The following is a 12969-nucleotide window of genomic DNA, read 5'->3' on the forward strand; positions in this document are numbered from 1 at the left end:
TGCTGGTTAGAATACATTTTTTCATTGCAATTCACTGCTAACTGAGCTCGTTTTTAGTCCCTTTCTTTACAACTTTTATAACTGGTGGGAGGAAAATTAATTTATTCATGACCCCACTTGCAGGAGCTATCAGTGAAATCTAGAAAGTTGTAAAATTCACATCAATAGCTCTTGATTTGGAGGTATATAGGATAAAAGTTAACTAATTAACTAAAGTTAACTAAATTATTTTAATTGTTTCGTACATTTGACAAACTTATGTGCACTATCTTCAAAGGTTTAGACAGTTGGATGTGTAAATATACATTTTAATGTTTCATGTAAACCACTAAATGAGACAGTGTTTTGGGGTATATAGAATCAGACAGACACCTGTTTTGTCTGTTGATGCTTTATTGGCATACTTTGTAACTAACAAGAAAGAAGCAGCTGAAAAAAGTGGATTATCAAACATAAGTACTCACAAACACATATTTGGGTTAAATTTAAGAAATTTAGAACGTATATACTTATTTTTGCAAACAAAAGTCAAACAAAGGGACAAAATATGCAATTAACTACATGCAAGATCATCATAAAATCAAATCCTTATTCACTCATCACCCGATCTGACCTCAACCTGACTGACTGATTTAGCTTTCTTCTTCCTCATCTCTCCAAAAAAGGACCCCATTTCGGGTGTAGAAGAGTTTGGTCAGAGAGGGACTCATGGGAGAGGGTGTGTACTCTTGGCATTGGTTACCACTAAGACCTTCTGCGCACTCTACTATGTAGGAGGAGAAGAAGGTACCATGTTATAACATACAAGTGTCACTCACCTTCCCATTACGCAGATTAAATGAACATTTGCCAAGCAGATCACTGTTCCAGTAAGTATCCTCATCATAAATACTGAACACAAGTTTGTCTCTCATGTTGATGGTTATGGGTCCAAATTCAAATGTGTCTGACCAGTTAGGATTGTCATTGTTACATTATTTCAAATCCTTGAATGCTCATGTGCACATTTAGCTCAGTCGATTAGGAAGATTGTATTATCGATCACAACCTACGGCGGATACTTTTTTTCTCCCTTGTTAAACAAATCGATTATAAGGACACTTTTGCACATGCTCACAGTAAAGCATGTGCTGCAGTGTGTGTGCAGGTCCCAGCATTTGAACCGCATTCATAAACCTATGGACGCTAATTTTCATTTCTGGGACATACTGGGACAATTCAATTCACGGATTAATAATGAAAAAGTTTGCAGAAGGTTGAGCAACACTGGCTACCCCCCGCTTCCCTCCAGACCTTTTAGTCTATTCCATATCAACGTCTATGCAGCCCGTAGCCCCGGCCAGAGTTTAAAAACATTAAGGGTAGAGCTGAAAAGTTCAGAGACAAAAGAGTCAAAGGTCTTTGCTGAAATGTAAGTAAACGTAACCGACTCGTTACTAGTACTAGTAGCCTACTAGTATCAGGACCACAGACGCTAAGACCGGGAAGAGGAAGATGCCACAGCCCTGTTCACGGGTGAAAGATTAGACAGAGAGGACAGTGAATCCAGAGACAGTGCAGCTGAATGATATGCATCTAAATGTCTTAATACAACGTGTAAATGCTGTTGGTCAGCTACTTTTGTAAATGTACCAGAAAGAAAGAACTGAGGTAAAGAGTACAGTAACTGTGTGTTCAAACAAGCTAGTGGGGAAAAAAAATCTGATGCTTAACGTTAGTAAAGCTCTTAATGTCTACATTTCACTGTCCTGTGGGGATTTTGTGGGAAATAAATTACTTCAGTATCAGTGATTTACTGTTGTGTAATTTTATTTTGCTAAAATAAGCTTTTTCATTGGATTCTGTTTTACAATTTACAAATGTTACTTAGCTAATTTATTTAATGTATTATTTATTGTGTTGCCTTCATTCACTTGATGTGAAATAGTGGCACTGCTGCTGTGTTTTTATAGTTTTTCAAAAATTTTGTCTTTAGGAGCTATCAGTGAAATCTAGAAAGTTGTAAAATTCACATCAATAGCTCTTGATTTGGAGGTATATAGGATAAAAGTTGATATTTAACTAAATTATTTTAATTGTTTCGTACATTTGACAAACTTATGTGCACTATCTTCAAAGGTTTAGACAGTTGGATGTGTAAATATACATTTTAATGTTTCATGTAAACCACTAAATGAGACAGTGTTTTGGGGTATATAGAATCAGACAGACACCTGTTTTGTCTGTTGATGCTTTATTGGCATACTTTGTAACTAACAAGAAAGAACCAGCTGAAAAGGTGGATTATCAAACATAAGTACTCACAAACACATATTTGGGTTAAATTTAAGAAATTTAGAACGTATATACTTATTTTTGCAAACAAAAGTCAAACAAAGGGACAAAATATGCAATTAACTACATGCAAGATCATCATAAAATCAAATCCTTATTCACTCATCACCCGATCTGACCTCAACCTGACTGACTGATTTAGCTTTCTTCTTGCTCATCTCTCCAAAAAGGACCCCATTTCGGGTGTAGAAGAGTTTGGTCAGAGAGGGACTCATGGGAGAGGGTGTGTACTCTTGGCATTGGTTACCACTAAGACCTTCTGCGCACTCTACTATGTAGGAGAAGTAGAAGGTACCATGGTATAACATACAAGTGTCACTCACCTTCCCACTACGCAGATTAAATGAACATTTGCCAAGCAGATCACTGTTCCAGTAAGTATCCTCATCATAAATACTGAACATAAGTTTGTCTCTCATGTTGATGGTTATGGGTCCAAATTCAAATGTGTCTGACCATTTAGGATTGTCATTGTTACTGATGATGTTAGTGCGCTTATTCTGAACACCGTATGTCACCTGAACTGAACCATCTGTCTGAGTCCACTTATCACCATACAGACCTCGTGCATAGAGGTTGAAGACCTTTAATGATGCAAGACCTTTCCCAGAAGGACAGCAGTTGGACGCGATATTCTGATTTCTGTTGCAAACACAAGCACACACGTCCCTTTTGTTGGACCTGTGCCCAATCTTACAGCTTTCTGAGCATTTCTTCAACACTGCATTTTTCTTGATGTACGTCTCCACCTCTTTCTTCAGTCCAGCGCTGGCAGGATGACCACTTGGCAGTATGGTGTGCAGGGGCTTTAAATTGTATCGGACCACATCAGGGATGTCTTTCAGTGAGTTAAGCCAGCTGTTATAGACAGAGGGGTTTGATTGGCCTTGAAATAGGATATCAGCTCCATCAATATTTCCACCAGTGACCTCTGTGATACGCTCATTGAAACTGCTACTGAAACTTTGGTTAGAGTCTAACTTCTTCTTCTTTGCCTGACAGTGTTTGTACATGGCCTTAATGCTGGCACTACTTGCAAAGCTAGCTGAGGCCTCAACTGACAAACAGTCACTGACTTCTGTTGCTGACAGTCCATTCATGGTTGCCTGGCAAGTCCTGATGGAAGTGAAGGCCTTTATCTCCCCTCCCAGAGACACTTGTATGATGTAATGTGTACCATATGTGTCAATCAGATTGCGATATAATGTCTCTGTTTCACGTGAATACGGAGGAAGGTCGTTCACGGCTGATTCAAACTCATGACTCAGTGGAGGTCTTGTTGCCAGTCTGTAGCTGTGAAGCACAGGAAGTATATAAATTAGTTAGAGTCTATCCCAGCCCCATTTTATTCACATCTCACTGTTCATGTTGTTTGTTTAAGCAGAATTGCTGTAATTATGGCCAACTTCCAGAAGACTGTAAAACGAAATATTTCTCAGTGAACTGAACAAATACATTCAGAGTTAATGACACAAAGTACATTCACATACTCACCGGTAGAAACTACAGTGGACAGAATGGCTTAAGAAGGTGTAGCGGTCTTGTTTGGACTTTTGCATGCCAAAGGTAGATTCTCTGGAGTGGGATCCTCCTAAGCCACCACCAACCGTGACACTAGGATCTACAGGTATCTCGAGGCCAATTTTCCAGTCATTGGACACCGAAGATGTAGAATCATTGACAAGACTTTCAGCAGAGTCGTAGACTGTACTGGATACCTTCAAACTGCACTTGGGGAGGGTTCTCCAGTCCACTACAGCAACTGGGACCTTCTGGCTCTCTCCATTCCTGTAGTTGTTTCTGTATAGCCTGCAAGTGTCATTGGCAAGCTTCCATGTTTCAGTGTCGATGACATAGGCACCTTTCCGCTCCATCGTGACAATGTCAAAGCCTTCTCCACCCAGATTGTAACCAGGGACAAAGTGAGCCTTTTTACACTCCTTTGGTGTACCAATGAAGCTTACACTGGATGGCAGACACAGAGGACTCCATGCCCAGAACAGGAGCATGAGATGCCACAGCTTTGCCATCTGTGTGAGGGTTAAAACAACAAGACAAAATGTCATGGTTGCAATCAATTAAACAATTCAAACTCTGAATGTAAAATTTAAAATACTACTTCATTACTCAAATCAAACTATTATTTTCAGATAAATAACTCGGGTGTCTTACCATGAATGTTGACAGCAAGCTCTGTTCAGTAGCTTATAATATCTGACCTATATTATAGTACTGATGTGGAGGTGGAGTCTCAATTGGGTATGTAATTGTCACACATTATTTTTCACCATCTGCATTTAGCAAATGTGTTATAACTGCTGTAAAAATGTGACATTTGCATGTCACACACTATTAAGATGAACGATAAGATCTAACTTAAATGACCACATGGGGACCCTGGTGTTTTGTGGTAACATCTTAACGTGTAACAGCAAGTGAATATAAAAATGTATTAAGAATACGTAGCTAGAGAAGGAAAGTATAAAACTAAATTATAAATGTAAAATATTAGTGCAGTGATTACTGTATGAACTGTGGATTGTGAAGAGGTCCAGCTCAAATGTGCAGCTACAAACAATTATGAACAGTTTTTACAAAAGCACATTGTTTTTACAGAGATATTGTGGAGATTAAAAAAAAAATGTCCCAAATAAATGTAATGTAAGTGCCCAATCAAAATTTTAAACCTAGAAGTTGTCAAATTGAAATTTCTTGTGCCCTGTCTGAAGGTGGGTAACGCAACATGAGATAAAATCCTCGTCCCTAGATGCATGATACCTGAGATCTGTTATAAAAATTTAAATGTAGCGGTTTGTCACTGTCTTTTAAAAGGTGGGTGGTGAATGGAACATGCTATATAAATTAAATTGCCACGCCTTGCCTAAATCCCAAGTTCAAGCCACAGAGACTGCTCATTGATATAAAATGATTATTGATATGATTAATGACTATGAGTCTATACAGAGCCTGTATGACCAGGCAGTTGTGAAACATGCTAGGAACATGAAATCACTCTCAACATCCCCTCTTCCCTGAACACAAATAGACTCCGTGTACCAAAATGTAAATCCAATTGCAAAAATCATCATTTGAGCCAGCCTCCATTAAGCCATTGAACAATGTGAAATAGAGCTGTGTGCAAAAAATATGTGAGCACTTTAGCACTTTACTTGTGAACTTGGTGCAATAGGGCAACATGCAATAAACATACTAGCACCTTAGCATATGCACTTTATACAAACGTCAGTTCAATGCAGCAATGTGCAATAATCACACTAGCACTCGTTTGCACTTTAATCTATGGAACTATGTTGTCAGCAATGTCCTTTTTCTTCTGTGTTTATATTTTCCTCTTGTGAAGGACAACATGTCAATGCCCTGACTGTGTTGGAGAGGATCATCCTTCCCAGCCAAAGGAGATTTTGCCCCAACCCTGCATAGTCAGTCTTACCTTAACCTGAGAAGTGGAGCAGAATTTAAAGGACTCCCTTATTAATCACCTGTGTCCCAGTACTTGCCCTGATAACAGCCTTTTTGTACTAGCTGATGTACACTCTCAGGTTCTGCAGTGGGGACACTTCACCCGGCATGTATGGATGAAAAGTCAATAATCATGATCAATAATCAGTAAGTGTGATTCAGCATACTTGTCAACATCCACATCGAAGCCTAAATTGGGAGACCAAACCTAACCTGGTATCTGGTCCCTCTATAAACCACGTCTCAAGCCAGACACTGGTTTATTGCATTATAGTGAATTGATAAGGTAAATTTCCTGAAATGCAACCGTAATGGTTTAGTTTCAAGGGTATGGGGGTCACAAAAGAAGAGGAGGGCCTCCCCCAGAAGATTTTAAGCATTACAGGCGTTGTTTCCTGCATTCAGGTGAAAATTTTTGCATCAATTTATGGTGGAATGGTCTATCTATATAAAGGGAAACACAATAGTCAGGCGGCAGGTGACAATTCAAAATATGAAACATTAATAGAATAATTGTTATGACCTGGAGTCATATAGATTTGGGTGTGAGTCTCAGTGATATGTATTTCTGCCTGCTGTTACCCTCCCAGCCCTAGGGAGGAGCTGTTTTGTTTGGTTGTGTTCCAGGTGGTGGACAGCAGAGTGGGCTGGAGGATTTGCTGTATAAAGAGACCTGTGTGGAGGCCGCGCGCCCTCTCCTCCCTTTTCCCCTACCACCCCAGCCAGATGGGGGGTTCTGGGGGAGACCTCATGGCGTGATGTACCCTCTGTTGTAGTTTACCTATGTGCTGGAGAATAATGGTGTAAATAGGGGAAACAGTAGGGGAGCGCTGCCATTTATTTTGAATATGTTTTCTCCTGTTTTCTGGACAGGGAGTCAGGCTAAGTATGTGTTGTTTTTTTTTCTTTTTGTATTTACTTTGTTAGGGTTATGAAGTATTCGGGATGGGAAAAGGTGGTTTTGTTTGTTATTTTGGCCTAGCTCTCCCTGATGTCTGGGTTTTCTATACCAGCTGTAAATAAATCCATGTATTGACAGACTGAATATTTCGTGGCACTTTGATGATTTCTGGGGAGTGGGTAAAAGAGAGGAGTCATCATGTTGTGCTCAGGTTTCCCCAAGGCCGGGCGTAACATAATACAGTAAGGCCTTTAAATAGCCTTTGTTTTCTCCTGTAGATCAACATTTCAAATTTCATAAAAAAAAATGTTTTTGTACCGGTGCTTTTGAGGCCCTGTCAGACTAGCCGCTTGGCCAGCATTATGAGCTGCATTTAGCTTTCATCCCTGTGTCGTCACATAAACATGGTTTTCAGGCAGTTCAGAGCAGAGTTTTCTGTGAGAGATGGGAAATCCCTTTGGGCTGGACTTTGGGCTTGTTAACTTTGCAAACCTATTACATGCACAAAAAAGGTATTTAACTCAATAAAGGAGAGGGGGAAAAGCCAAAATGCATAATACCACCTCTTTAATATCGTTAGGTCTCCTTACAGTGGGGGAAAAAATAATTTAATCCCCTGCTGATTTTGTACGTTTGCCCACTGACAAAGAAATTATCACTCTTTTAGTGGTAGGTTTATTTAAACAGTGAGAGACAGAATAACAACAAAAAAAATCCAGATAAATGCCTGTCAAAAATTGTATAAATTGATTTGCATTCTAGTGAAATAAGTATTTGACCCCTCTGCAAAACATGACTTAGTACGGAAAAACCATTGTTGGCAATCACAGTGGTCAGATGTTTCTTGTAGTTGGCCACCAGGTTTGCAAACATCTCAGGAGGGATGTTGTGCCACTCCTTTTTGTAGATCTTCTCTTAAGTCATTAAGGTTTCGAGGACGACATCTGGCAACTCGAAACTTCAGCTCCCTCCACAGATTTTCTATGGGATTAAGATCTGGAGACTGGCTTGGCCACTCCAAGACCTTAATGTGCTTCTTCTTGAGCCATTCCTTTGTTGCTTGGCCATGTGTTTTGGGTCACTGTCCTGCTGGATTACCCATCCATGACACATTTTCAATGCCCTGGCTGAGCGAAGGAGGATCTCCCCCAAGATTTGATGGTACATGGCCCCGTCCATCGTCCCTTTGATGCAGTGAAGTTGTCCTGTCCCCTTAGCATAAAAACACACCCAAAGCATAATAATGTTTCCACCTCTTGTCCCTGACATCCTTGGACAGCTCTTTGGTCTTGGCCATGGTGGAGAGCAAGCAATCTGTTTGATTGCTTGCTTCTGTGGACAGGTGTCTTTTAAAAGTAACAAACGTGATTAGGAGCACTCCCTTTAAGAGTGTGCTCCTAATCTCAGCTCGTTACCTATATAAAAGATACCTGGGAGGCAGAGATCTTTCTGATTGAGAGGGGGTCAAATACTTATTTCACTCACTAAAATGCAAATCAATTTATACAATTTTTGACTGGCATTTTTCTGGATTTTTTCTGGATTACATGCTATGCGTGCTTCCTTTGAGATGAATGAAGCAAACTCTCTGAAGCTTGGATAGTCTTTGTCTTTATCCAGCTGTTCTGTGACAAAACGATTCCACCTGGACGTTATCCAATCAGGGAGTTTGGCTAGCATCTTCTGATTCTCTTCGCAGTCTTTCAGAACCTGTAGACCCTTGATGTGAGGCATAGCATCACTACATGTTTGCAGAAAATCACTAAACTCTCTTAGCTTAACATACTCTTTAGCACCAATCTTTGGCCACTTATTAAGCTTCTCTCGGAAGGCGCGCTGCACCACAAAGGAGTGACCATATCTTGCATTCAGCTTCTCCCATGCTTGCTGATATGCCTCTTCATCTTTTCTGTAGAAGCTGCCTTCCAGAGCAGACCTTGCTTCCCCACTTACGTACCTTTGTTGGTAAAACAACCTATCTGCAGGATTAGAACATCGTCTCTCTATAAGGGCTTTGAAGCTCGTGCTCCATTCTGTAAACTTCAACGGGTCACCGGAGAATACAGAAGGTTCTGGTAATGGAAGTCGAGTGAGGGCCATTGACTCCTGTAATGTCTGGACTAAAGATGCTTCATTCTGTGTAACTTGCCGTTCCAGGCATCCTGCAAGGGGAGTGAGTAGACTGGGAACATTTCCTTCACTGCACGGGGAACTGCATCTCTCACTCTTTTCTTTTGACTCTTCCTCAGTAAATACTCTGAGCCTTGCTTCGATCACCTCAATGTCTCTTTGATTTTCTAGCCTTTTCAGTTGCAGACGTTGTGCTTCGATAGCAGCTTCCCTTTCGACTTCAGCTTTCTTTGCAGCCAGCTGTGAAGCTGTCTCAGCTCCCTTAGCTGAAATACTTGGTGACTCTGAAGGACGGTTGGAGCTGTGGCTGAGTGCGGTGGCTTTGGAAACAGTGGACCCATATATGGACCTAGCATATTCACTGTCAAGCAGCATGCGTAACCTTGCCTTTTCCGCCTCACCATCAAACTCTTCTTCTCCTTCAATGAGGCGAACTCTCATTAGTCCCAACAAATCAGCTGTCACGGCTACACTTGCATCAATCTTTCTTCGAATTTCTTGGCTTGGTGCAGTTTTTAACCGTATGTTGTCGTATAACTCCTTTAATTCAGACTCAAGCTTCTCAATTACATCCATCATGTCATACAAGTCGCTCTCGGAGCAAGCCTGCTTCAGTCTTGTACGAGCATTCTTAACTTGTGTTTTCCATTTCTCATACACTGAATTGAATTTCCGTTCTCTTTGGATTGATTCTTGCTCTTTCAGCTCTATCATTTTACGTGTTGGACGTCTGTCACGGGAGGATTTTCTTGGTTCATCATCTAACTGTGCTGCAGCTGAAATAGGCTCCTTAAGCATTGTTTTAGATTTCTCATTTTTAGCATGATGAGCTGTTATTTTCTCTTTCTCTGCTGCAATTGAATTAGAGTCTAAAACATCCTGCACATCTGACAGGGAACCAATCTGTTTAGATACCTCGCCATACTGAGACGACGATTCACTACGAACTGACATTTTGTAATCTTCCTGGCATATGCTGACACTTGAAGGAAGAGACAAGGTCATTTGCAAGCACATGAATTACTGTGATAGACAATGAAAATAATTTCGTTACACCTTTATCTTATGACTAATATTGTTGTCAATTTGGAATTTGACACTCAAGTTGTACCAGCACTTGCGGTCATTGACCTTATAGAAAGGTGTATAGAAAGTGGAAAACAGGATGTTACTATTAGTTAACAGTTAACCTTTACTCTATGTCTTTCTCACAGTCCTTAGCAACTATAGACTTTTATTTCATAGCAAACAGTTTCTTTACGCCGTTGTTGTGGAACTGTCCATCTTTTGCCAGAGGACTTATTTTCAATTTCAGTACGCACAGTCTGACCTGAAATGGATGCTGTAGGCTGAAGTAGACTGCTGGAGAAGTGGCAAAACTGCACACTGAAGCCTGTAGTCTCCGACAGGAAATTAAGCAGAATTGCACACAGAAGACCTGAAGTTCACCACAGGATGTGAAGCAGAGCCGCACACTGAAGACCTGAAGTTCACCACAGGATGTTGAGCAGAGCCGCACACTGAAGACCTGAAGTTCACCACAGGATGTGAGCAGAGCCGCACACTGAAGACCTGAAGTTCACCACAGGATGTGAAGCAGAGCCGCACACTGAAGACCTGAAGTTCACCACAGGATGTGAAGCAGAGCCGCACACTGAAGACCTGAAGTTCACCACAGGATGTGAAGCAGAGCCGCACACTGAAGACCTGTGGATGATGGAGTTAGGCACGTTTTCACTTTAGCTACACTGGTCATAAAAAGAGTCCACGCCTCTTACTGATGTCCACGTTCACATTTATTCTTCCCTGAAGTATCATGGAACACCGTGAAAACTAGAGGATAAACAAAACCGTTTCAAGCACAAAGCACCCCAAAACAACGTTTATATACTCTGTCTCTTATTTCTTATAAAGACCGATACAATGTGTCTCACATTTTCCTGTAAACAACATTAAACAGTGCTTAATAATTAACTTAATAATTATTACCGTGTTCGCCTTGTAGACCAGCTGTAGAATAACAGACGGGAGCTTAAAAGTTTGCTGTCCTCACCCGCCACTCTCTCTTCTCTCTGGCGCTACTCTCAATACTTCCGGGTAACAGTCATGTGACTAGCGATAAACCTTTCTCTTCTTCATAAATTTAACAATGTAAACACAGCTCACACTCACAATTCACACTTTTACTCAGAATTACATTAAACCAGTAAACACATATTATAATTGCATTACGAAACGACTTTATCATCGTAAAGGTCGCGAACGAGCGACTTCCGGTGTTGTCATGGAAACGGGTTTATGCTGGATTTAGCGTCAGCTACAGTCACAAAGTAGAACTGTGTTCTCTGTTAGTGTTGCAAGTAACACATGCATTCCACTGTTAAACTCTACTGAACTATCTCTAAATACATTGGCACATTGTACATTGAGTGATATGTGAAATGTCCATTGTACTGGAAGTAGGTGGTATTTAGACAGAGGTCGAGTAATTTACAGATTTGGTCAGGGCTGAGGCTAGTTCTGTTGTCCAGGGTGTTGTCTTGTGTTAGCCGTTTCCTAACGGTTTCTACTACCTCTATGGTGGGGATGCAGGTGAACAAAGAAGATACCAAGGTTTCATCTGGATCCAGTTATCCACCACTTATCCCCCACTTACAATGCTGTCCTTTTATCACTTCCCAGGAAACTCAACAAACATAACCTATTGGCCTCAGGCGAAGATACCAACGATGGTCGTTCAGCCTTGGCCACCGGTAGTCCTAACGACTGTCGTCACAGCAACCAGGAACACTAACGAACCAGCGGTATCGATGACCCGGGCCAACGACCCCACTGAGGTTAAATAGCTGAGTTTCCCTGCCAGTCAGTCAGAACTGAAGAAGTCCTTTGGATGAGGGACGAAACGTCTTCCAGTATCTTCAACCAAGTCCAGTTGCCCTTGATTTTAACCTTCGTTGGATAACTATGACCTGGATGACTGAGAATCTTCATAGACATGATGTGTGAAATGATTGCTCACCCACTCAATTCCAATTTAAGCCCCTTTTCCACCGCATGGTACTAGCTCAACTCGCCTCGACTCTACTCGCCTCTTTTGTTTTCCATTAGGGAAAGGTTGTACCTGGACCTGCTACCTGGTACTTTTTTTCGTATCACCTCATGTTTTTGGTGTTGAGCTCCGCAAGCGTGGGAAACTCGCACCAACCCACAGGAGTAGCGTGCGAGGCCGCCCGCTCACAGGGACTTCTAGTCCCACAGTCACACAGACCACTGCAGCCAACGCAGCACAGACTCCAGCAACAACGGCAGTAAAAAACACAGCTCTAAGATTTTCGTACCGCTTGTCTTGTCTGTCTTTACAGTCTGAGTAATGTTGAAACATTGGAACTTAAATCAAGAGACAGCTGGTGTGTGTGTGTCACGTTGAACATTACGTCGTATGTATCACATCCCCAATTTGGCGAGTATGAGCTGTTACCATCAGGCAGACGGTATAGGATGCCATCCCACAGGTGATGGCACAATGGATAAGACACCTGCCTTTGGTGTGAGAGACCCGGTTTCAATCCCCCACTTTGACACATCCACCCTTGTGTCCCTGAGCAAGACATGTATAGCAATTGTAAGTCGCTTTGGATAAAAGCATCAGCTAAATGAAAAAATGTAAATTTGTCTGTGTGCCGCCTGCCGGCGTTCTCCTGCTGTTTCAAGGTGCAGGTGATACGGTCTTGGTCCCGGTTGGACTCCAGTGAGCCAGACAGTGAGCCATTTCATAAGGCAGGTGTGATTTTTGTGTAGGCTACTATCTGGTATTCTTTGTCATTTCACAGACGCCCCTTTTGTTGTAATTATTAAGTCCCTTATTTTTGCCTAACCATCTCCAGTGGCCATCGCTTTCCATTTTTGCTGCCTGATAATAAAACATTGGTTAAAACTTGAACCTGTGTCACCCGCTTGACTTTCCACCCCGGGAATTCAAACTACAATGCTTTTCTGGACCAGCAGCAAAAATATAAATAAATTCCCCTGCTTACTGTAAATCACTGGCAAAAGGTAAACACATCCCTATCTGAGGGGTGCCCCCCCCCTAAAAAACCATCAAATAATATGAAATACATTTAAAA

At 41.4% G+C, this 12969-nt stretch overlaps 1 protein-coding gene across 1 annotated transcript; it reads right to left on the reverse strand.

Moving 5' to 3' along the window:
* Positions 1-2216: 2216 nt before the first annotated feature.
* On the reverse strand, positions 2217-4604 carry LOC119899716 (perforin-1-like). The gene is made up of 3 exons (XM_038714394.1): positions 4507-4604; positions 3829-4364; positions 2217-3627 (listed from the first exon to the last, which is right to left on the reverse strand). Exons 1-3 carry the CDS (start codon positions 4507-4509, stop codon positions 2433-2435), a joined length of 1734 nt encoding a protein of 577 aa, XP_038570322.1. The 5' UTR covers positions 4510-4604; the 3' UTR covers positions 2217-2432.
* Positions 4605-12969: the final 8365 nt, after the last annotated feature.

Source organism: Micropterus salmoides, unplaced genomic scaffold (genome assembly GCF_014851395.1).
Source record: "Micropterus salmoides isolate LMB-PRFRI ecotype aquatic unplaced genomic scaffold, ASM1485139v1 Ms_hic_scaffold_12, whole genome shotgun sequence".
In the NCBI taxonomy this organism is placed as follows: domain Eukaryota; kingdom Metazoa; phylum Chordata; class Actinopteri; order Centrarchiformes; family Centrarchidae; genus Micropterus; species Micropterus salmoides.